The sequence below is a fragment of the Microtus oregoni genome, unplaced genomic scaffold, assembly GCF_018167655.1.
Source record: "Microtus oregoni isolate MIOR12 unplaced genomic scaffold, Mior012 000004F_ref0000308, whole genome shotgun sequence".
Lineage (NCBI taxonomy): Eukaryota > Metazoa > Chordata > Mammalia > Rodentia > Cricetidae > Microtus > Microtus oregoni.
Window position 1 is genome coordinate 36,424,557 of NW_024543063.1, and position 26,194 is coordinate 36,450,750.

Sequence of the window (26,194 nt, forward strand, 5' to 3'; positions counted from 1 at the left end):
GCAAGCCCCCAATTAAGTGTGTGAGTTGCCTTGGTCATGGTGTCTCTTCACAGCAATAGAACAGTGACTAAGACAATAACTAATACATTTATCCAAAAGTCACACCGCACTTGCTAGGGACCCTAAAATTGCATGCCCATATAACCCTCACGTACACCCATTCCCTACAGATCCCACAGTGGCCAGCAGATTCCTGCTGCCTAGGAGCTCTTAAATGAACCCTGTCCTCACTCTTTGCAGCAGGAGACCAGAAGGGGCACTGACTGTCCCCAGTCAGTCCTAAGGCCTGCTCCTTCTAAAGGGTCCAGTGGAGCCTCTCGTCAAAGCTTTTCGTCTCGATGGCTTTTCTGCCTCTCCACAGATGCCCTCACCCCCAGGAACGCCTATCACAGCCTGCTCAAAGTCGCAATGCCAGTTTCTCTTTTAGATCTGGCTCCTCTGTCCACCAGAGAACGCAGGCAAGGAAGGAGGGTAGATACTTCAATGTAGAGGGAAAGCAGAAGCAGCAGTAACGGCTGCAGAAACCAGAGGAGTACGACACAAGGGTTTCTCAAGTGCTGTAGAGCAGGGGAGACCCCTCTGACGAGGCGCCTCATCGCTCACTCCCAGCCACAGTGTGTGTAGTGGCAACACTGTCCCATCTACAGAGAAAGAAATGCAAACACAGAAAGGTCAAGCCAGCAAACAGGAAGTCAAGACACCTACCGGTTCCCAGCAGGACACTGTGGGCTCCTGAGCATTTGCATCTAATTTAGCAACTGCCGCAGCCCTACCAGGTACCTGGCAGAGCTATCTCCAAACTAGGGTAGGTTGAGAGGGAAAGAGGCATGCACGTTGTCACACACACACACACACACACACACACACAATAAATTGTTTCTTTAAAAATCTTATTAAGAAATTACTCAACTCTGGTAGCGAGTGGACAGGTATAGAAGTCTATGGCAGTGTAGATGCAGGTGTGGGGACAAACCCCAGGGCTCAAGCGCAAAAGGAAGCTGCTGCTTTTGTGGCGCGATACCAAACTGCCCTACAAGGTTAAGATACACTGTACCCTTGACCTCGGGCACCCACACCTGTGCACGCGGAAACGAAGCAAGGGCTGCATCTCGTCTCTCTGTGCGTGACCCATGAATTTCACACCAAGCATATGGGGTCCACATAAAAACCTCTTCCCAGCATAGAGAGAAGACTCCATGGCTAAGAGCACTCACTGCTCTGGCAGAGGACCTGGGTTTAGTTCCCAGCACCCACATCAGAGGACCGGCTGATGTCCATAGACACCTGCACACCCGTGCACATAAACTCATGCAAGTACACATCTGTAAGGATAAATTTAAATTTAAAAATCAATAAATAAATCTTTTTTTTTTTTTTGATTTTTCGAGACAGGGTTTCTCCGTAGCTTTTGGTTCCTGTCCTGGAACTAGCTCTTGTAGACCAGGCTGGCCTCGAACTCACAGAGATCCGCCTGCCTCTGCCTCCCGAGTGCTGGGATTAAAGGCGTGCGCCACCACCGCCCGGCTAAATAAATCTTTAAAAATAAAAAAAAAAAACCCTGACTTTAAATCTTTAAAAAGATATTCTAAATCTTTAAAAATATGGCTGGGCGGTGGTGGTGCACACCTTTAATCCCAGCATTCAGGAGGCAGAGGCAGGAGAATTCCTGTGCTTTTGAGGCCAGCCTGGTCTACAGAGAAACTGTCTCAAAAAAACAAACAAACAAACAAACAAAACAAATAAAAAGAAAAGGTGCATGTCACTTTACCTGACCCAGCATTCTCTTGAACCCATAATCCTCCTGCCTCCAAAGGGCTGGGATTACTGGTTTGAGCCACCACACCTGGGCTTGCATTTGTCTCTTTAAATCATGAACTATAAGTATGTCAAGTTGATTTTGTTTCAATAAAATCAGGACTTTTTAAGAAGACTGCAAAAAAAAGAACTTTGTTTCCGCTAGTAAACTACACAACAGGTCCTACCGGGGTTAAACTGTTACAAAGCGGCCAGGTCCCAGAGAGCAAGAGACAGATCTGTGTGCTGACAAGGAGCCAGCCCCAGGCGAAAAGAAACCAAGGAGCAGAAGGCAGCAGCTGCCATTTGCAATACATAGTTAAACACCCATTCCAGGAATGTAGAACATTAGCAGAAGACAGAATCCGCTGCTTGTGAGCTTGACATCATTCGCTTCATCTGTCTACCACCTCCATCAGATTGTCCTGTGGCCCTGTCTGCGGGGCATTTTCTCCAGTGCAAACCACTGTGGGAGGTGGCAATTCTAGGGTAGCTGGCTGACAAGCCAGAGATGGTAAGAAGCTGAGTTAATAAGCTGTGTTCTTCCAATGCATCTCTTCACTTCTGCTTTGAGTTCCTGGCCTGGCTTTCCTCAGTGATGAGCTGTACCTGTAAGCTGAAATTAATCTTTTCCTACCCTATTTACTATTGTTCACAGTGTGTATGACAACAGAGCTTACATAGGGTATGGGTGAAGGGTCAGAGGTGAAAGGCACTCCAAGAGTGCTTTATATTTTAGACAAGATCTCACTTACAATCCTCCTGTCTCAGCCTTCTGGGAGCTAGTATTTTAAAGGTACATTTATAGTTTTTCCATGAAAAGCTACTCAGGGGGCTGCCAAGATGGCTCTGTGGATAAAGACTCTTGCCACCAAGCCTGATGACTTAAATTTGATCCCTGGGACCCACGTGGTAAAAGGAGAGGATCAACTCCTATGTAAGTTGTCCTCTGGCCTTCACATACATCCCAAAACACACATATATGCAAAGAAATTACTATAAAAAAAATCTTGGTAACTGTTCAATAGGGACCTGGAAACGGGTCATTTGGCAGAGTGTTTGCCTCACGTGTACAAAGCCCGGGTTCCATCCTTGGCACTGAATTAAAGAAAAAAAAAAGCAGAAGAGCATTGTGGTTGTGATACACACCTCTTATCCCAGCCCTGAGAGCTAATGGCAGGAAGATCATAAACTGAAAGTCATCCTTAGCTACGTTCTGGGCTAGCTTGGGCTACATGAGGTCCTTCTAAAGCAAGCATGACTGGCAGGATCACCCAGTGGCAAAAGGTATTTGTCCCCAAACCTGCTAACCTGAGTTCTGTCCCCAGAACCAACAAGGAGGTGAGAACGACTCCCACACGTGGTCCCCCGACATCTCTACCAATGCCGTGAGCACGGACACAACCACGCATGCAGACCAGAAATAAACAAAACACATCTTAATAAATAAAATTAAAGCACACGTCTGCAACTGAAAACTGCTTAAGTGTCGTGACTCTGTTTGCTACAGGCGATCTCCTCAGAGAGCCCAAGAACTGAGCCAACAGCCCAGTGTAAGGGACGGGCATGAGGGAGGGCAGAGCCAGGACCAGAGCACCATCTGAAAGCTGCAAAACTTTTCCCCCTGTGCCTTTAAACACCAGAGTAAAAACCTCTTGCTGCTGCAGTTTGCAATAAAATAAATAAATAAATAAATTATTAACCTTTTGGCTACCAAGCTCCCAGCCTCCCCAGGCCCCAGTGAGGCCTTCGGAAGCCAGACAGCTAGACAGCTATGGGAACCACATGAACCCTGCTGTTTCAATATCATGGCCGAGTTGACCAACTGGGGTTGCTGTCATTTCACAAGAACTTCCCTGGATCAACTTCCCCCACCTGCTCTCAACCCCACCCCCACCCACATAAAGTGAAAACACTTTTGTCTTTAAAAGTAGGGAGACCAAACCAACATTCACCCTGACAAAATGAGGCAGATAAAGGCCAGAGGATACACAGGCTCTTCTCTGGAGGGCAGGGCCGATGGCCCTCACCGCCCGGCCCAGCAAGTACTCACAGAAGCCCTCGATCTTGTCCGCTGTCTTGCTCCATGCCACCTGCCGAGTCTCCATGATCACCTGCACCGTCCTACGCTCTGAGGTGCCCTTGCGGGCACTGAACACAGTCATCACCGTCCCAAGCTCCAGGGCTCGCTTGATCTGACTCTTCTCATATTCTGGGAGGGTGTCCACGTTGATCATGGTGGTCATTGTCGGCCACTCCAGAGAGAGAGAAGCAGCAGGAGAAATACAGAGGCTGTGAGGGAAAGAAGCAGGAGAAAGAAAAAAAAAGGGACTGAGTTTCTCTAACAGAGGTGGGTGAGTAAATGAGCTGTCTATCAGTATCGGGAGGCAAGAGCCTGTCTCATTCCCATCGGACTAAGTGACAGTTGAAGGTTCTAGTGCTGAGAACCCTTAGTCCCTCAGAGAGTGGAGCCGGAAGGCAGAGGTTTAAGTGAAGTCTGGGCAAAGAGCAGGTCCCTGGCTAGCCTCAGTGACCCATCGACCCCACCACTGCTAGACAAACTTTGAATAACCAAATCACCACAGCTTCATAGGTCACCCTCCTCTCTTCTTGTCCAAATTTGAATAACCAAAGCAGTTCAGTTAGGTAACCTCCGCTCTCCAATGGTGCATCTCACCTGCTAGAAGACTCCTCGCTACCCATTTACAGCAAAATTAGAGCAAATGGTTCCTCTGCACAACAACGAGGCCGAAAGGGCAGAAAATGCCCAGGCCTGGCACCCCCCAACAAACCCAGGGGTGGAGTCCTGCTTTTCCACTCCTCCAGTTCCATTCCATCCCTTCTTCTTTTTATTTATGGTTTTTCTATCGTTGTTGTTGTTGTCATTGCTCTTTTGAGACAGGGTTTCTCTGGGTAGTCCTGGAACTCATTCTGTAGACCAGGCTGGCTTTGAACTCAGAGATCCGCCTGCCTCTGCCTCCTGAGTGCTGGGATTAAAGGTGCATGCCACACCAGCTCATCCCATCCCTTCTTTAGAGTAAAGTTCTGGCCATTTCAAAGTCCCAAGGGGAACCTGCTGCCTCCAACAACACATCTTATCCAGAGGTCTTGGGAGCAGGGCAGTCCAGCAGGTAGCTGGTACTTAAGAGAGTGCTCCAATCATTATCTGGACTTTCTTCTTCTCCCAAAGCCACTACAGGCGTAGTATCATAGCACGGACGGTACACTTGCCTTCTCCAGGGAGCTCTCTCCTGGGCCCTGAGCCCTGCTTCTTGCCCTGGGCCTCTGAGATTCTGAGCCCAGTGGCTGGCGGCATTTTAGAATACAAATCCAGTTCCGTCACTCCTCAGCCCAAAGCCCTATAGCCCTTGAGTCTGCTAGATGGGGCGTTGTACCTGTACCAGGGGCACCACGCCCTTTGGGCCTCATTTCCAGCCATGCAAAGGAAGGTAACATTACCTCCCTCATGGAGTTGTGAGCACTCAACAAGATTACCTGTCACCTCAGGCCCTCAACATAAGGACAAAAGACACTTGTGATGATGCATGCCCTAGCACTTGGAAGCAGGGAGCAGGGGTATCAAATCAGGGTCAACCTCGGCTACACAGTGAGTTAGAGGCTACCCTAGGCTACATAAGACAGTATCTCAAAACAGTAGGAAGAAAAAGTTGGATGGAGAGAGGGCTCAGCAGTTAAGAACACCTGTTGCTCTTGCAGAGGACCCTGGGTTCAGTTCCCAGCATCCATGTCAGGCAGCTCACAACCACCCATAACCCCAGCTCCAGAGGCGGCCTAATGCCCTCTTCTGACCTCCACAGGCACCAGGCACTCACATGACACATAAACAGACATGCATGAAAATACTCAAAAAAAAAATTAACTAAGAGGGTGCACTATGGGTCTGTAATCTCAGCTCCTCCTGCCAGGTCCCACGGTTGTTACTCCGTATCCACTGAGGTTACCAAGCAGCACTAAAGAGCTATCCCAGGCCAAAGAACTGGAAGTGAGAGGCAGGCACTGGACTAGGGCTGTTAGGGCCTCTAACTTGCTCAATCACTAGACAACCTGCCCTGAGTCTCAATCCTCTCACGTGCAAAATGGGGCTGAATTACCCTAGGGTATGGACCACCAGTGTGGTTTTTAGGGACTGAGAGCTGACGGATTAGTGTTTAGGAGCGGCAGGGCATGCTGATACACTCCACAGTGTACCAGCCAGGTAGCCGGCACTCTCGGTATCAACTCCACTTGGCTTGGGAACTAGGATGCAAACTCCAGGGAGCAGGGAGAGGCCCAGGCCTTGCCCTTTGCCCTTTGCCCCTTCATCTACACGTCACATACATGTCTGTTTATGTGGGAGTGCTAGGCATGTGAAGTCATTCTTGCCACTGTTCCCGGTCTATTGCCTAAACACACCAAGGCAGAATCCAGCACAGTGCCACCCTCTAGGAACAGTAAGACGAGCTCGGATTTAGTCCTTAGCACCCCATAAATAGGGCATGGTGAAGTCTAGAAGCCCAGCACTAGGAAGGTGGGAGCAAGATCAGAAGGTCAAGGTCAGCCACAGTTAAGGCCAGCTTGACCTATACCAGACCCTATCAAAATAAAAATGGGCGTGGTGGCACACACCTGTAACCCCAGCACTTGGGAGGCAGAAGCAGGAGGGCTGTTAAGAGTTCAAGCCCAGCCTGGATGACAGAGTGAGACCCTGTTGGAAGAAGAGCCTTTTAGTCCAAGGGAACAGGCTCTGATAGAGACCAGGATGCAAGCTCAGAAAGGACACCCTGAGCTCTCCTGCCCCTTCAGGAGCTACCTCACACACTGCTACACTGACGCTATCAGTTACCCAGGTGAGCACTGGGTATGTTAAAAGGAGGATTCCCGGGCTATTTCGTTGTTTTGGAAAGAGAAACCAGAAGCAACGTGGAAGCTGCTAGGCCCCCTGGAAAGGAGCTGTTAATCCATGCTCCCCCAGACATCACACCGGGTCACCCTAGGTACTTCACTGACAAATGTCTGGGGAACAGGGCTGAGGATATGGCTCAGGGGTAGAGCGTTTGCCCACCAAGAGCAGAGCCCTGAGTTCAACTCCCACCGCCACTGAGGGAAGGGAGGGAAAGCCTGAGGTTTAAAAACTCAAAAAGTCCATCCAGAGAGGAGAAAAATCACACTACTGAGGTCACACATGCAGGCTGACACAAAACATGAAGACAGTCGTTTGAAGCTGATCCTTCAATGCCTGCTTTCTGGAACTCAGAATTCTGGCAGAATTTAACCAAATCCTAACAAAACTGGCTACCCCTTTAAAGAGTGGGTCAGGAACTGGTTTGTCCAAGGTCACACATTTTACAAGTGAAGAACCAGGCCTTGAAGCTGGTCCCCAAAATACAGCTCGGAAATGTACAGAATGTTCCAATCAGACATCTCCTCAGGTCCCCACTGCCAGGAACCCAGGAAAGGTTCCCCAGTGAGACAAAAGCCTGGCTCTCAAACCCTGAAGCAACACCACGCTGCGAACAGATCCTGGATGGAGCACCAGCTTGTGTACAGCTCAGGTAGAATTCCAAGCCTTAGCACCCACGGCAAGAAGGTCTCCAGGTTACTGTGACCCCAGAGCAGGACCCTAGCCATAGGACAACTCCCTCTTTGCTTCTGTTCTAATGAAATAGCCTGGAGACCCATCCTCCCCTCTGTGGGTAACCTGGTCAACACAAGCATGGCCGGGAGGGAGGGATAAGAAGAGACTTCATTTTCACACTTCCATGGCCTTCACACTTTGAAACCAACTTCTCGTACGCAAGAACCCCAAAACAGGAAACAGGGAGCGTCCTTCTCTTGAACACTCTCTGCACATTTGGGTCAGTGCTGGTTTTTCAGCCAAAACCCCAAAGAATTCTCCTAGACTTTGGCTCAGAACCCTTGCATATTGCCTGTCCCTCCTACTGCAGGAGGATTGGCTGGAATTCATCTCCATTCATTCATCCTAAAGCATCCGGGGAAGCCAAGTTCCAACCCAAGAACCAAGCAATGTCCACCACAAGAGCTGGAAGTGAAAACAGGTTTGACATCTTTAAGGGCACCTGTAAGCATCTTCTAAAGTATAACTATGCAAATTTTTGATCCAGCAAGCACGCATGTGCCGAGAGACATCCATGAAGATGCTCAACACATGCGCAGAGAGACATCTGTGAAGATGCTCATAGGACCATAAAACCAGGAAACACTGACTCCTCATCTCTGGGGGTGAGGGGGGAAAGAACCCTTGTATAAATAATGGAAATGCTCAGGCCAGGGTTATTGGTACACACCAGTTGTCCCAGCGCTTGGGAGGTGGAGGCAAGAAGATCAAAAAGTTCAAGGCCAAACTGAACTACACAATAAGACCCTGTCTTAAAAATCTTAAAATGTATAGGAGCTATGGAAAAGAATGAACTTCTAGCCGGGTGGTGGTGATTCACCCTTTAATCCCAGCACTTGGGAGGCAGAGGCAGGCGGATCTCTGTAAGATTGAGGCCAGTCTGGTCTATAGAGCTAGTTCCAGGACAGCAAGGGCGATGATTACACAGAGAAACCCTGTCTCGAAAGACCAAAAGAAAACAAAAGAATTTATAAGCAATTTGATCTCGGGAAATTCGTAAGTTATTTTGATAAAAAGAAACTTACAAACCAGTGAGTTATAAATGTTGTTGTTATTGCAATGCATTCAAACATTAAAAATTTTACAAAGGTTGCTTGTAAATCCAGAGGAAGGATCACTGGGAGCGACTGGGAAGAACCACATGGATCGGTCCACTTTATGTTAATTGATACAGAAAAGCCCTTATGTGTTTGCAGAAGTTTTCCTACCAGTAACTTCCCACCAACTCCACCCAGGAGGGGCGAAGGGGTGCTTCATCAGTCACTCCTGTTCAGGCTCCTCCAAAGGACCTCACACACCCCGCCTCGCCTCGCCTCTCCTCGCCTCGCCTGAGAGGCAGCAGCACCCAGCAATTTTAAGCATCAGTAAGATCTACAAACAAAATCCCCTGGGGCTGCTACGCTGAGGCTCACAACCGTGCAAAATGGCTAACAGCCTAGGGGCATCCCGGACCCTAACATCCTGTAAGTGACCCGCAGAAGCAAAAGCAGAGGCCATGCATGACCTGCGCCCACCAGAAAGAGCCTTTTTCCGCCAGGGTCAGGAACTTCAGGGCACCTCTTTAAAACAAACTCTGGGCCAGCACAGCGCCAGGAGAGAAAACTGGACTCGGAGGGGCTCACATTTTTGTGTCACAAAAATGGAACTGAAAGTCAAATGTAGGTCTCAGAGAGGAGGCCACCTGTTTTTCGGGAGTGTCGCCCCCACACCCTGACAGTCTCTCACTAATTTGAGATCAGGGTACCGAAAGGGCCCGCCCTGGCCTCTACAGACATCAACCTCCGGGGTCCATATGCAACCCACCTTTCCCTCGAATTGTGGTTCCCCGCGGGGCAAACGACCCCTTGGAGATTCCCCAAGCCGAACAGATAAGCGCATTTCTGAGTACAGGTGCGGGAGGGGCGGGTCTTGGGAATCGCGTGTGGAGAAAGGGCAGCTCCGCCCCGACCCTTGAACCACCTGTGTGCTACTGTCCCGAGTTCAAAATTAAGGGTCCGGGCTGTCCCACAAGCAGGGATGTGCCTCCAGAGCAGGACCCTCAGCAGCAGGAGCCTTGAAGGCCAACACTCTAGTGACCCCAGCACCCGGAGCCGCGTCTCTCATTCAAACCCTGGTTGGCCACCATACGCCTCGGAGAGGTGGCGCCAGCCCGGGGGAGGAAGTGGCCGGCGGCTGGGCCGGGTTGTCCCCAAGCAGGGTTCCCCAGGGCACACCCGGCCACCTGCTTGTATAGCGCACCCCAGCCCTGCCCTTGCCCTCTGCCTCGCGCTCTGTCGCAGTCCCCACCCGATGCGCGGTGCCAGCTCGCGGGTCCCTCCCGAGCGCACGCAGGTACCCGGGTGCCCAGTCCCTCAAGACCACTCACCTGATCGTGCCACCGGAGCACAGCCACCCGCCCGATCCCTGGGCCTGCCAGCCACGGGTGGGGGCGGGGGGGGGGGCGCACAGGGGTCCCCGCGTGCAGCAGCCGCCTGGGGCCGGGACTGTCCGGTAGCACACGTCTTGTTCAGCCGGGCTCCTACTTCTGCTTTGGCAGCGGTCGCGCCACGTGACTCCTCGGGGCCGCCCCCCTCAACGCGCCGCCCCGTCCCAAGGCGGGTCCCGACCCGCCAGAGCACCCCAAAAGCTCACGCCCTGAGCCAAGCCTCTGCCCGCCTAGGGGGAAACTGAGGCAGCCCCGGGATAACCTACCTAGCTGCAATAACTTAGCCAAATGAACAAAAATTTTCCAGGAACATCAGCGTGTTGGGGACACCTCTGCATACAGATATCCTGCATGCATTTACTATTTCCTCCACTCGGAGCTGACAGAGTTGAAGTCAATGCATTTCTTCCTACCTTAGACGTCATAAGTAAACCAGCCTCAGTTTCCCTCTCTGCAAAACAGATAAAAAAACAGTGCCAGGCCCAATGTTTGTTGCAAAGAGTAACTGGACACTAGAGAATTGGCGCCTTGGTTTGGGGTTTTTTGTTGTTGTTGTTGTTGTTTGTTTGTTTGGGGGGGTGTTTTTGTTGTTGTTTTTTTTTGTTTGTTTGTTTGGTTGGTTGGTTTTTCGAGACAGGATAACAGAGCCCTGGCTGTTCCAGAAGTCACTCTAGATCATGCTGGCCTCAAACGCAAAGAAACTCTCCTGCCTCTGTCTCCCTAGAACTGGGATTAAAGACCTGCACCACCGCTGTCTGTCTTACATTTTGTTAATCTTTTTTCTTGTTTTACTCTTTTCTTTCTTTCTTTTTAATTTCTTGTTTGTTTGTTTTAGATATGGTCTCTCTGTGTAGTCCTGGCTATCTTAGAGCCTGATACCTACACCAGGCTGGCCTCGAACTCACAGAGATCTACCTGCTTCTGCCTTCCGAGTATTGGCATCAAAGGCATGTGCTACCACTGCCCGACTCACACTAAATCTCTCATCAAAGAGACTATGATAACATCAACCACCTGATTCATGGGCCCATCCTCAGAAATAATGACTAAACTGGAAGGGGGGGGCACTTTAGTATGTTTTTAAAGAACTTCAACTTGTATTATCATTAGGGGATTTTATTCCGATTGAGACAAAGTCTCACTATGTATCCCTGACCAGCCGGAAACTCGCCATGTAGCCCAGGCTGTCCTCAAATTCAGTTACCTTCCATCTTCTTCCTCCTAAGTATTGGAATTACAGGTGTGAGCTACCATACCTAGTTTTGTTTTGTTTGGGGGATTTTGTTATTGTTGTTGTTATTGATAGTGGTGATGAATTTTTGTTTTGGGGTGTGTGTGTGGTTTGGGGAGCCTTGCTCTCTCATGCTACCCTGTGCTTGGACTTGACTGGCTAGTGCTGGACAGACAACCTCATGAAGATCACGAGCAAACATGGCTACAGCTTCACCACAGTGGCTTCCTGGGAAATCGTGAATGTCAAAGAGACGCCATGCTGTGCCATCCTGGACTTCAAGGAGTAGATGGCCACTGGGGCCTCTTCTGCTTGCCTTCGAGATGAGACAGAAGCTTCCTAATGGCATGGTTCCAGCCTTGATTCCGGGTCACTCACCTTCCATTCATGCACAGTGAGAAGGACCCGAGGGGAAAGGCACTTGCCACCAAGCCTGCCAACCTGTGTTCTGGTCCAGGGACCCACGTGATGTCAGGAGGGACTCCCGGTAGCTCTCCTCTGACCTCCATAGCTGTGCTGTGGCACTCCCAAGCTTTCTTATGAAATGAATGAATTAATGCAATAGAGACTCAAGGTCACTAAAGACAACAGGGCGTGGGACATGACAAGTCACGGCTGACAAGTCAGGGCTCTCTCTTTGGAGCAGAGCAGTGGATCTCAACCTTCCTAAAGGCTGCCACCCTTTAAAACAACTCCTCATGCTGTGCCGACCCCCAGCCAAGAGATTATTTCATTGCTACTTCATAACTATAATTTTGCTACTGTTACGAATCGTAGTGTAAATATTCTTGGCAAAGGGGTCACAGCCCAGAGGTTGAGAACCGCTGGAGTAGAACATGCTAGAACCACACAACATCACACTTCAGTTGACAAACGAGGCAGCAAGCCTGTCACACAAGGGCTACTGGTCTCACAGACTTGAAGGCGACAACGTGCCACAGCACAAACCCACCAGTGAGCCGCAGTTGCTTCTTCCAGATCTGAAGGAGCTCTCAAACCTGGGCCTCCTCACCCCTGAAGTGGTCAGGTCCAAACGACTATCCTGCCCCTGGCTGGGCCTTACCATTCTGAACCCGCAGCCCTGGCACCAATAGTGACAAGAAAAAGCCCAAGTGCCTTTGAGTCTGGTTCCCTTTCCTGGCATTGTTCAAAGTACGTAGCCCCTGGGGACAGGCTGAGTCCCAGCTGCTGCGAACTGGGCTCTGGGAGAGGAAGTACCACCCAGAACTGGTTGGCAAACCTGGCAGCTTCCAGAGCAGGCAGGTCCAACCCCTCCGACACTTCCATGGAGACTGACTAGGGAGGACCTGGGACTTTACTGCTGTCATTGCAGATCTCCGGCTTCTCAAACCTGTAATCCTGCTGAGACTGGTTTAGTCAATCAACCAACACAAACCAAGTACCTCGCAAGGAGCCAGGCACTGCTTGGCTCCAGGGCTTGCTGCCCAAATCACCGCAGCCCAATCCAGTGAGCCTAGAGTGGGTTGGCGGGCTAGACAAAAAAGGTACTCCTGAGTCAGATCACAATCCCAGTTTTAGTACTCACCTCTGTGTGGCCTGTATAGACCGACGTCATGGTTGCTCCACATTGTGGTTAAGGCAAAAGGTTTTATTATAGATACACCATGAGAAAGAACAGCCAGAGGCATTTGGAAGAGTCCAGAGCAGAAAGAGAAAGAAGTAGACTAAACGTGACCAACAGACTGGCCCCCTATCCCTTAGAGAAGCAGAAACAGAGGAGAGAGAGAGAGAGAGAGAGAGAGAGAGAGAGAGAGACAGAGACAGAGAGAGACAGAGACAGAGAGAGACAGAGAGAGAGAGAGATGAAGGGGGAAGATTTGGGCAGGGGAGACAGAGAGTATATTGAAAATAACAGGGTTATAAGGTTAATGCCTGTACTAGAGGGGGTTTAGGGTGAGAAGAGAAGAGTTGGGACACAGCATGGACTCTGAAATGTGTAGCAGGTGCTTTTCTTAGGGGTCCTGGAGGCAGCAGTACTTGGGTATGCTAACAGGCACCACAAACAGCTGACTGTCCTTTCTACCAGTGATAAGGAGTCCTTTTTGCCGAGGGGAACTGGCTGCACAAGTTCCTGAGGAATGCTGGCTTTTGTCTCGCCACCAGAAACCCTCCAGTAGTCCAGGACTTCCTTTTGGAATCCGTGGAACTGGAATTTCTTTTGGACCTGACATGGCCCTGTACAAAACTCCTGACTTTGGTAAGCCTCATTCACCTTCCAGCTCGGGGGAACAGGGTTGCTGTCAGGTGATGCGTCAGGTGAGCAGGTCCTGGACTGGGTACTTCCTACGAACCATTACTGGTCAGATAGGACTCTAGGGTTGACAGTGCAGTTCCCACATGAGGGAGGGTGTTCAGCACTCTGCACTGCCCTGCTGTGATGCAAGCTGTTGCATGTGACATCAAGATTAATGGTTCAAAATCAAGAGAAACTATATAGTTAACCAGTCATAGTGGCACATGCCTGTGATCCCGGCACTCAAGGGCTGAGGCTGGAGAAGGATGAGTTCAAAGCCAATCTGGGGTATATAGAAACATTCTTATCTTGTATGCTTTGTTTTTTTGTTTGTTTGTTTGTTTGTTTTTTGTTTTTTGTTAGAAATGGGGTCTCAGGGCTGGAGAGATGGCTCAAAGGTTAAGAGCACTAGCTGCTCTTCCAGAGGTCCTGAGTTCAATTCCCAGTAACCATATGGTGGCTCACAACCATTCATAATGAGACCTGGTACCCTCTTCTGGCCTACAGGCATACATGCAGACAGAACACCGTATACAAAATAAATAAATAAATATTAAAAGGAAGGAAGGAAGGAAAGAAGGAAGGAAGAAAGTCGGTCTCACTATGTAGCCCTGGCTGTCCTGGAACTCACTCTGTAGACCAGGCTGGCCTCAAACCCAGAGATCCACCTGCCTCTGCCTCCAGAGTGCTGGGAACTAATGGTATGAGATCCTTCTTTAAAAAAATCAAAGAGAGGGCACTTAGCAGATAAAAATTACTTGGCTCTAACCTGACTTAAATTCAGTCCCTGGGATCCACGTGACGGAAGGCGAGAATAACGCGCACAAGTTGTCCTTTGTCTTGTACACATGAACCATGGTATATGTATGCCCATGCACACACATACAATCAGTGTTGTCTAAAAATCCAAGAGATGGGCTGGGGATGCAGCTCATCTGGTAGAGTTCTTTCTGACATACAAGACGCCCTGGGTTCCATCCCCAGCAGCTCATAAACCCAATGTCTTATTTTCTTCTCTAGTTGCTAGCATAAAAATATCTTGATAGAAGCAGCTTAGGAGAGAAAGAGCTTATTTTGGCTCTCAGGTCCGGGTCACAGTCCAGGCCAGCAGGGATGTCACAGTGGCAGAAGTTTGAGAGAGATGCTCACATGCCATCCATTATCAGAAATGGAAAGCAGTGCGTTGATTCATGCATGCCAGTGCCCAGTTTGATTTTTCAGGATCCCTTGCCTAGGGAATGGCAGCACCCACAGTGGAAAGGTCTTCCCAGCTCAATAACTATAGTTGAAAGCTCAGCCCAGTGACTCTGGAGGCAGACGTAGGTGGATCTCTGTGAGTTCATGGCCAGTCTAGTTGACATAGCAAGTTCCCAGCCAGCCAAGGTATCATTGTGAGACCCTGTTTCTAAGTAAATTAAGTAAGTAAATAAGACAACCCACAACAGACAAGCCCTCAAGTCAACCTGATCTAGAAAATGCCCTTACTGAGAGTCTCTTCACAGTGATTTTAGACTGTATCAAGTTGACAATTAAAACTAGCTAGCACACTGGGTTAGGTGGCCTGTCTCTGTAATCCCAGCACTTGGGAGGTGAAAGAGAAAGGACCGGAAGTTCAAGGTGATCCTCAACTAAACTACATAGTGGGTTGGAGGTTCGTCAGGGACACAATGAAACTCTGCTTCAAAAAATACAAACCAGAGAAAGAGAGGTTAAGAACGCCAGTCCTGAAAACAAGTAGACAGGGATGCTACTCCTGGCTCTGTCACATGTTTGTCTGTGTCCCCAGAATGTGACTTAGTCTCTCTGAGTCTCAGTCTTCCAGGTTGTACGGAAGACAGCACTACAGACTCCCTAAAGGCTGGGCTTCTACAAACCCTATGCACTGATAGGCTGAGTGAAGCCGAGGGTGGGATGGAGGTGGACATGGCAGAATCAGAATCTCAAAAGCTTGGGGTGTAGCTCAGGGATAGAGTGCTGGCCTAACATGAGCAGAGCTCATAGCACCATACACCAGTGCCAAGAGAGAAACAAACATAACAAAGTTCCAGGGGCTGCAGAGATGGCTCAGTGGTCAAAGCACTTGCTGTTCTTACAGATAACCCAGGTGAAGGCTCATGACCAGCTGTAACTCCAGTTCCAGGAGATCTAGTGCCCTCTCTGGCCTCTTTAGGCTCTACATGTATATAGGACATGTAGATACATGTAAGCAACACACTCATACACATGAAGTAAATAAGTAGTTTTTTTTTTTTAAATAAAGACCTTGGAGTGGTTTTCCCATTCGAATCTGAAACAGCTCCTAGAGGTTCCTGTTTTGATCCTTGGTCCCCAGGCACTATTTGGGGGAGTCCATGGAACCTTTAAAAGGTAGAGCAGGCCTTTGAGAGTTACAGGCTGGCCTGTTCCCTGGAGCTGTTTCTGTCAAGCATTGGGGTCACGCTGGTGGAAGAGTAAAGCAATTAGAATGGAGGCTGTCCGTGCCTGCTGTCTTTGGCCACTGGACCCCATGGAGTTTTTTAAAAGTCCCAAAGACGCAGTTCCCTGGAAACCTCATTCTTGGCCATAACTCGATCTCAAGTGCCAGCTGCCTCAACTTTCTCCAATGAGATTCCTTTGTCTGGGCACTTGAGATGAGACCCCCCCCCTCTGTAGTTAGATGTTTTTGGGGCCACCAGCCTAAAAATAATAACACAGAGACATAATTAATTATGAAAGCTTGGTCTTTCGCTTGGGCTTGTTCCCGACTAGCTCTTATAAATTAAAGTAACCTATTTCTATTATCTACGTTCTGCCATGTGGCTTTAACCTCTCTCCCCTTCTGTTTGTCCAACTTGCTCTGCATCTCATCTAGCTGGCATCTCCCTGCCTCTCTTCTTCCCAGAGTTCCATTCTCCCCTCGGAAATCCCGCCTATTCTCTCCCGTCTAGTTATTGGCCATTTAACTCTTTATTAAACCAATCAGAAGGCACCTGAGGCAGAGACACATCTTTACCTATACAAAAATATTATCCACAACGTCGCTCCCCTATTTCATGCAAGTGTTCCTGTGTACACGTGACCCAACAAGGGGACAGGAAGCTGCTAGTGGGAGGACTTGGGAAATGACATCACAGAGACAATCCTCAGTGTCCTCGGGTCTCATGAGGGACCATGAAGTGGCTCAGAGGAAATCATCTAGGCACCTCTTCCCCTCTCCCTGCCTCTTCTTTCATTTTGCAGTGTTGCCATGATTAATTTTAGTTGCAAACATGGCGGAACCTAAAATCACCTGGGAAGTCTCGATGGGGGATGGTTTAGATGAGGAACACATGGTTACTTGGAACCGAACTCTGGGGCTCAGGAAGAACAGCCATGCTCTTAACTGCTGATCCATCTCTCCAGCCCAGCCCTGTTTTGGTTTTGGAGAAGGTTTCATACAGCCCAAGCTGGCCTTGAACTCTACGTAGCTGAGAAAGACCTTGAATGCCCAATATTCCTATCTCTACCTCCCACGTGCTGGGATTACAGGCACCACACAACTGGCTTGGAGGTCATCCCTTTCGTTTCCACCACAGGCCAGGAAGCTAAAGCTCAGATCTTTGACCAATTCAACAAACTCTGAGCCCTATCACTAGTCATAGGGGAGAAAAGAAATAAACAGAACATTTTTAAAAAATATTTATTTATTTATTATGTATACAATATTCTGTCTGTGTGCATGTCTGCAGGCCAGAAGAGGGCACCAGACCTCTTTACAGATGGTTGTGAGCCACCATGTGGTTGCCGGGAATTGAACTCAAGACCTTTGGAAGAGCAGGCAATGCTCTTAACCACTGAGCCATCTCTCCAGCCCTTAAACAGAACATTTTTATATACTACATTTTGAAGACAGGTTTGAATTCCATATTATAGAAAATAATGTAGAAGAGCATGCTATTCTTAGTTTAGCAAGAGTCCTTTCTATTGTCTATTCTGAGTTAACCTTCTCAGTCCAGATGCCCCTGAAAGAACACAAGACAGATAGCCAGAGACACCACCTACACTCAGTGTTTCCAATAGTGTCTGAGGGCTGGCGAGATGTCACAGCAGGAGAATACTTGCTGCCAGGCTTCATAGCCTGGGACGTATATGGTAAAAAGAGAGAACTGGCCCCTGCAAGTTGCCCTCTGACCTCCAGATGGCATACATGTACCCACACACAGATACACACGCACACACATATAATTTTTTTTAAAATGTTTTAATGTTTAAAAAAATTAGGGCTGGGGAGATGGATCAGTGGCTAAGAGCACAGGCTGCCAAACATGCAGGCAAAACCGCCAATGCACATGAAATAAAAATAAATTTTAAAAAGTTAAAGAAAAACAGGAACCATCAATAAGCCAGGGAAGATGGCTTAATCAGTAAAGTGTTTACAGGGCTAGCTTAAGGATCTAAATTCAATACTCAGATCCCACAAAGAAGCCAGACGTCACAATGTGTGATTGTAATTCCAGCATGGGGGAGGTAGAGACAAAAGAATCCTTGGGACTCACTAGCTAGTCAGCCTAGGTAAATCTGCAAGCCCCAGGCCAGTGAGAGACTATCTCAAAAAAAAAAAAAACCAAGGTGGACAGATTCTAAGCAAGGATACCCGAGGTTGTCCTCTGGCCTGTGTATGCATGTACATCTCATGTACATATACATACAGCACAAGCATGCCCCTCAATATGAGGGAAGAAGGGAGAGAGAAAAAGGAGAAGAGCAAGCAGAGTCGAGAGTACTCACGCCAGGGAAGATGTGCAGTGACTGGCCAGAAAGCACAGAGCCTGGTGGTCTGTTTGGGGAAAAGCCAATCAGCTTATAGAAAGATTATGTGGATAAAAAAATCAAAAGGTTCCAGTAACCTTACCTGTGTTTATGCAAGGGAAATTAAAAAAAAATACATCCATGAAATGATCTGAACAGTGATGTTGGCAGAAATTCCATATATAGTTGCTGGCAATCATAGGATGAGCCCACATGCCTCTCAACTCATAGAGGGCAAAAAAGGATCACAGCCAGCAAGGAGACTTATTCCCAAAGCCCACTGAGCCTGGGTCTGCAATGTTTCATGCTAAGCCAAAGATGCCATGATCAAGGGGCCACAAACTCTGATTTGTTGTCTGGTTGGTTTTTAAGTTTTCTTTCTCTTTTCTTTTCTTTTTTTTCAGTGCTGGGAATGGAACGCAGAGTCTTAAGTGTGTTAGGCAAGCACTCTACCATTGAGCCACACTCCCAGGCCCTCAGGGGGGAGGGAGTGAGAGGGGTTCTAGACAGGGACCTTACTACTGAGCCACATTGCCCAGTTCTAATCCTGTTCTTAGGACATTCAGGAACAGGCAGAACCACAGAGACAGAAGACAAGTCTATGATGAACTGGGGCTGAGACAGGAAGAAGGCTAATAAAACAATATAAGACACTTCCAGGGGAGAGATGGAATTGTTTTATATGGATTTTATTATTTTTGATTATGCATATATTATGTGTATGTGTGTGCATATGTGCCACGTGTGTGCAGGTGCCAGCGAAGGCCAAAAGAGAGCCTAGGACCCCCTGCAGCTGGAGCTGCCGATGGTACTGAGCACCTGACCTGAGCACCGAGAACTAAACTCAGGTCCTCTGCAAGAGTGGCAGGCACGCTTAGCCACTGAGCATCCCCGCAGACCTGACCCTCTGACTTTATACCTGCCCGAACTCTGAGGATGATACCCAAAAGGATGGATTTTACTGCCTAAAATCATGCTTTCTAATCTAAGATGGGAAATGATTAAGCCAGGCATAATGGCCCACAACTTTAATCTCAGGAAGCAGGAGTTCAAGGCCAGCCTAGGTTATGCAGTAAGTGTCAAGCTGGCCAGAGCTACACGGCAAGATTCTGAAAAAAAAAAAAAAAAAGTTTTGTAAAGATTTTAAAAAAATAAAGTCGAGCTGGGCGATGGTGGTGCACGCCTTTAATCCCAGCACTCGGGAGGCAGAGGCGGGCAGATCTCTGTGAGTTCGAGACCAGCCTGGTCTACAGAGCTAGTTCCAGGACAGGCTCCAAAGCCACAGAGAAACCCTGTCTCGAAAAACAAAAAACAAAAAAAATAAAATAAAATAAAGTGACCCACTAAGGAAAGGGGAGAGGGCAGGGTCAAAGCGGCTGGGAAGATGGAGGAAGCCTCCCTGAGGTCATGACCTTAAGCTGAGCCTGGCAAAGGGCAGAGTAAGTGGGTTGACTGGGGTGAAGGGATGACGAAAGAGTTCCACGAAGCAGGAACAGCAGGAACGGCAGGCACACCCTGGGATAGGACTCAGCTGGGCTGGAATGAATGGTGCTGGCCCCAAGAAATGCCATTCAACAAACCAGAGATTTTTCAGGCAGTGTCTGTGGAACCTCGCTAAGGCATGTGTTGGGCAATAGGAGCTACAAAAGGTTTCGAATCAGATCAGTGCACTGAACAGAACTCAACTTAAGGAAAAAGCTATTCTGTAAAGAGAAAGGAGGATGATTTAAGCAGCAAACATGAACCTAATACCAGCAGTGCACAGGGCACCGTTCTAGAAGCTGAGATCGGGAAACAGAAAAAGAACAAGGTGTGGTGGCATAGGCTTTCAATGCTGAGTCAGGGAGACCATAGCCTAAGAGTTCAGAGTCAGCCTGGGTCATCTAGGGAAACCCTGTCTTAGAGAGGGAAGACAGAAGAAAGAGGTCGGGGAGATGACTCGGTAAAGCGCATGCTATGTAAGAATGAGAATGTGAGTTCGGATCCCCAGCACTGTGTAAGGCTGCATACGGCAACCTGCTTCTGTAATCCCAGTTCTGGGGAAGGTGAGATAAAAGACCCTTAGCAGCTTGCTGGCCAGCTGGTCTAGCAGAATTGTCAAGCTCCATTCGGTGAGAGGCTCTGTCTCAAAAACTAAGGTGGAAAGGAATTGAGGAAGGAAGACCGTCAACGTGGGCCTCTGGCCTTCACGATTACACACACGCACGCACAGAGGTATAATCACTACACACACAACACTACCACTACATACACCTACGAGAGACAGAGAGCCAGACACACACAAGGGCAGGGGAAGGGGCGGGGGGATCAGTCCTGTAGCACTTCCATTCCACCAGGGTAGACGGGCCATAAACAGGAAGCTCATATATGAGATTATCATCTCAGGTGAATAAAGTGGATGAGGAGGGAGGAATCAGGGCACAGTGCCGAGGTTCCTGGACAAGCTGGCATTCGGCCAGCACCAAACAGCAGGAAGAGGCAGCTGACCCACGGTCTGAAAGACCAGCGTAAAGCATTGCATCTCCCCTCCAGCCCTGCTGACTCCTGGCTGGGTGACTAGCAACAATGTCCCAGTGCAGAGGAACTGCCTGAGTCACAGTGGGAAAGTTTCCTCTTGGCACTGAAGGTCGTGGCTGTTGCCATTATAAACAGTGCCCATGTTGATACAATCACACAGGACTCCAGGACGCACCTGGAAAAGCAAGTCTGACATTCAGATTTAAACCACACACCCCAAAACAGGAGGTAAGCAGGGAAAGAAACTCTCCCTGCAGCCTCCTTGCTGGGCAGACAACCTCCCTCCCAGGTTCTTCAGTCTGGACCCTCCTGAAGAGTCACCACCAGTGTCCCCGGGAGACTTTCCATTACGAACTGAGCCTCTAAGTCAGGTCTGATGGGATTGCCAGCCCATCCACCATACCTACTGGGGCATGATGAAATTAAAGTCAGGAATAAGTCACCAAGTTGGTGAGGGAGAGGGAGGTGGTGAACGTAGGCTGTCGGCTCTGACTGTACATGCTTAACCATGTCCACACATCACCTTGCACATGTAACTCATGTCACCAGAAGAATGATAGTTACACACTTCTGAAACACTGACTTGTTCGTATGCATGGGCTATGCCACCTTTAGATATCAGTCAAGCCATCTTTCTGTGTTCGGGGCAGCCTTTCGTAAGAGGACGCACCTGTCTAAAGCGGAAGCGGAATCCTGCTTTCCCAGCTCCCTTGCAGCTGCGATAGCAATGCTCGCTTCTGCTCCATCACCGAGGCACGAGCACTAGACGCCTGTTTAGAAGGCAGCTAGAAAAGCGAGTATAAGAAGGCACACATCTGGAGAAGGAGGACAGAAGCACCTGGCACCTGCAGAGTGCCAGACCAAAGGTGCCAGCATCCTTAGGCCTCCAGAACCTGCCTAGAATCCTTTTTTAATTTTTCTTTTGAGGTAGTGTATCTTATATTCCAGGCTGATCCCCATCTGTAGCCCAAGATGATTTCTGCCTCCACCCTCCCAAGTGCTGGGATCACAGCTTCAACCACCACAACAACATATTTATTTTTTTCAGTGAGGTGCTGGATTTGAACCCAGAGCTTTGCACATGCTGAAACAATCAGTCTACCAACTCAGCTACGGCCTTTTTATACCTTTTTATAACTTTTTATACCTATTTTTGTCTACACCTCAAGAACCCTCTTGCTCTGTTTTCTTCCAACTGATGGCTAGTTGTATTTAAAAATGATTCTTCCTAAAAGAAGCCCCTTGCAAATCCAAAATCAGGAAGGGGCTGCCTTGAGATAAACACCGAGCATAACAGTCACAACGTTGCTAAGGGTAAACCATACTGTGGTAATAGGATTACCCGAGGAAGGCCATCAAGTAAGGAGACAGAGCGGAGGAGATGGCTGAGGAGCAAAGGTGCTGATACTTGGCTCACACAGCACACCCACAGTAAGCGAATATTTGGCTTGCACATCCATGCACACATAAAGTAAGTGAATATTTTTTATCAGTATGGAGTCTGCCTGCATGTATGTCTGGGTACCACACGCATGCCTGGTGCCGGAAGAGGACAGACAAGGATATTGGCTCCCCTGAGACCAGGTTAGTGAGCTATCGCGTGGATGCTGAGAAAGAAACCCAAGTCCTCCGGAAGAGCAACCAATGCTCTTAACTGCTGAGGTGGTTGGTGGTTTGGATGAGAATGACCCCCCGTAGGATCCTATGTTTGAAGGCTTGATCCCTGGTAGAATTATCTGGGGAAAGATTAGGAGGCAGTTCCTCATTGGGAAAGGAACACATAGGGAAGAGGGGAGGTGACAGGCGTGGGAGGGGATAGAAGAAGCTGAAGTGAGAGTCACAGAATGGGCTGTATACATGGATGATATTGTCAAAAAGGGTAAATTGAATTTTAAGATGCATACGTGTAGCTCCAGTAGAGGTGACGGCTCAGGTCTACCAGCAGAGGTTGTGGCTCAGGTCTGCCAGCAGAGGTGGCGGGTCAGGTCTGCCAGCAGAGGTGGCTGCTCAGGTCTACCAGCAGAGGTGGTGGCTCAGGTCTGCCATCTAAACCCACAGGAGCTGAAGCAGAAAGATCGTAAATTAGAGGTCGACCTGAGCCTCATGACAAAACCTCCAAAAAACAAAGCAGAGACTGGGGGCTGGAGAGATGTCAGTCATGAGCCCTGGCTGCTCTTCCTGAGGATCTGGGTTCGATTCCCAACACTCACATGGTGGTTCGCAACTGTCTATAACTGCAGTCCCAAGGGATCTGACCCCCTCTCTGACCTCCATGGGCACTAAGTATTCATATGGTACACAGACATCCATGCAGGCCAAACATTCACACACATAAATGATAAACTATTAACAGGGAGTGTTGGGATGCAACCCAGTTGGCAGAGTGCTTGCCTGGCACACAAAATGCCCTGGCTTAGCTCTCTGGCACCAAATAAACTGAGAGACTGAGAGAGGCAGCACACACCTGTAATCCCAGCACTGCGGAGATTGGGGACAGGAGGATCGGAAGTCAATCCCCAGATACACAAGAATTTAAGGCAATCATCCAGCAGCAATCTCCCAGGGCTGGGATTATGGGCTTGAGTTACCAAGTTTGGCTTATAAAGAATTCTATAATTAAAAGACAACACAATTAAATGTGAATAAAGAATTCAAAGAGAGTCGGGTGTTGGCGGCGCACACCTTTAATCCCAGTACTCAGGAAGCAAAGACAGGCGGATCTCTGTGAGTTCGAGGCCAACTTGGTCTACAAGAGCTAGTTCCCGGACAGCCAGGGCTGTTACACAGAGAAACCCTGTCTCAAAATAAAATAACAAACAAACAAAAAGAATCCAAAGAGATATTTACTCACTGAAAATAGACATGGCCAAAAAATACATGTAGAGGTCTTGGGAATGGTACACTGAAATTATGAGAGGTTGCTTCACACCTGCAAGGACAGCATAGAGAGAGTTTTGCTGGCCTCAAACTCTTAATCCTCCTGCCTCATTCCCCCCAAGTGCAATGATGACAGCCATAACTCACTACATCCAAGTGGAATGCTAACTGAAAAAACAGAGGTGGGCCCAGTGGCTCAGGCCTATCATCCCATCTCTCTTACAGTTGAGGCAGAAGGGTCACAAGTTCAAGACCTGCCTCGGATACAGAGTAAATCCAAGCAAGGATAGACGGAGCTAGTTAGTGAAATCCTATCTCAAATAAAAAGTGAAATGAGGCCTGGGGTTACAGTTTAGTGGTAGACCGCCTGCCCAGTATGCAGGAAACCCTGGATTCAATCCTCCGTTCTGTAAAATGAATAGGCCAAACTAAATAAATAAGTAAAGAGTTGCTGTCAAGTGTGAGGATACTACATCGAGGTGGGGGGAGGGTAGCATGGTGACGTTGCTGTCAAAGCACCTGCTAGTTGTTCTAAGGCTAAACACAGACTCGTGTGTGACTCAGCCCTCCCACTCCTAGGTAAATACCAGAGAAATGAAGGCTTGTCCACACAGAGACCTGTGTATGAATAGTTGTGTTATTTACAGTCTCCAAGGCTGGAAAGAACCCAGATGCCCGTCCACAGATCAACAGGTCAATAAAAAGTGATCTGTTCACACAATAAAATATTACTCAGCCATAAAAAAGAGAGGAAGTGTAGTTCCATACTACTTCATGAGCTGATCTTGACAATAGAAGGTTAAAGTAACTAGTCAAGGAAAAACACACACAAGGGGATTCCGCTTTACACGAAATACCCAGAATAAGCCCACTTTCAGAGAGAAATGAGGGCTGGGATTTGAAGGGAAGCAGGAGATGACATGAGAGTGATTGCTTGACCAGAATGGCTGGTGACAGGTTCAAAGGTTGTGGCAGAGGTCACCGTGACCTTGGGAACACACTAAACACTGTGGAGTTACCTCTTGCGAGTGCACTGCATGCAAGGGGACTCATAGCTCCATGAAGCTGCCTTTAAAAATACAGAGCAACAAGAAATGTAAGTACTGGCCCATGTCTGTAATTCTAGTGCTCGGAAGGTCAAGGCAGGAGAATCAGGAGTTCAAGACCACCCTCAGATATATGTCAAGTTTGAAGTTAACCCTACCGGAGACACTGTCTCAAAACTAAAATAGGACTAGGGAGATAGTTTAGTCTACAAAATGCTTACCACACAAGCATGAGGACCTGTTTGATCCCTGGAACCAGCATTAATGGAAAAAGAAGAGCTGGCCATGGTGGTACATGCTGGTGCATTCTTGTAACCCCAACACTTCGGTAGGGATGGGCACTGGAGAATCCCTAGGGCTCACCAGCCAGCCAGCCTAGCCTGCTGGGAAAGTTCCAGGCTAGTGAGAGACCCCATGTCACCAAAAAAAAAAAAAAAAAAAAGGACGGTGTTTTCAGGAACAACACTTGAGGTTTCTCTCTGCCTTCTGCACACGTGCATATGCGCCACACACATACAACCACTAACATATGAACATGCATGCCTACACTTATACATACTAAATATATGAATTTTTTTCTTTTATTTATTTATTTTTTGGTTTTTCGAGACAGGGTTTCTCTGTTTTCTCTGTAGCTTTGGAGCCTGTCCTGGGACTCCCTTTGTAGACCAGGCTGGCCTCAAACTCACAGAGATCCTCCTGCCTCTGCCTCCCGAGTGCTGGGATTACAGGTGTGAGCCACCACCGTCCTGTAAATATATAAATATATAAATGTTTTAAAAGTTGGGGCTGGGGATGTAACCAGGAGCATAGATAAGATGAAGACTTCCCTAGCATGCATAAAGCCCTGGGTTTGATCCCCAGCACACCCAAAACTAGGCATGCTGGTGTAGACCTGTAACCCCAGCACTTGAGAGAAAGGGGCAGGAGGACCAGAAGTTCAGGTCATTCTTACCTACACGGAGAATCTGAGAGCAGCCTGGGCTACAGGAGAACTTGACTGGAAAAGAACTAAAACTGGAGCGTGGAGAGATGGCTCAGTAATAAAGCGCTTGCTTGCAAGCATGAGGTCTTGGGTTCAGAACCCATTGGGCATAGTGGCACCCATTTTTAACCCCTCTGACTCCAGGAAGCAGAAGCAGGAAGATCTCTGTGAGTTCAAGGCCAGCCTGTTCTACATAGCAAGTTCCAGGACAGCCAGGGTTGCACAATGAGACTATGTCACAAAAAAAACAAAACAAAACAAAAAAAAAACCCAGTGATGACAAGACGGGAGACTGAGTCATGCAGACCCTTCTAACTCTGCCTCCAGCATGCTGGGATGAGAGTTGTGGGTTACCACACCCAGTTGCTGTATTTCTTCTTGAAATACTCTACTCAATTCTACTTAGTACCCTACCATAGGCAACAGCAGTGCTGGGCATATCTGGTCTTGCCCCTTTTGTGGGAAGCACTGGGTGGGTCAGGGGTCCACCCCAGGAGCTGTCAGTCCTCCACTGGAGCAGCGATGGCGCCTGCTTCCCAGGCCCTGATGCTAAAAGACTGCACAATGAAGTACACTGCTTTGTGAATGTCCAAAGGGACCACTACAAGCTTGGTGTGAGATGAAAGGAGCAGAGAAGCCATGGATGCAGAAGGAAGAGCCTGA

The 26,194-nt window shown here is 48.5% G+C and overlaps 1 protein-coding gene across 1 annotated transcript in view; it reads right to left on the bottom strand.

Moving 5' to 3' along the window:
* The window catches only part of Plcg2 (phospholipase C gamma 2), a 121,722-nt gene extending 111,795 nt beyond the window's left edge, over nucleotides 1-9,927 (bottom strand). The window contains exons 1-2 of the mRNA XM_041650097.1: nucleotides 9,795-9,927; nucleotides 3,848-4,086 (exon numbers count right to left, since the gene is read on the bottom strand). Of these exons, the coding sequence (XP_041506031.1) occupies nucleotides 3,848-4,040 (193 nt within the window). The 5' untranslated portion in view covers nucleotides 4,041-4,086; nucleotides 9,795-9,927. The remainder of the gene's footprint in view (nucleotides 1-3,847; nucleotides 4,087-9,794) is intronic.
* Between the last annotated feature and the right edge of the window lie 16,267 nt (nucleotides 9,928-26,194).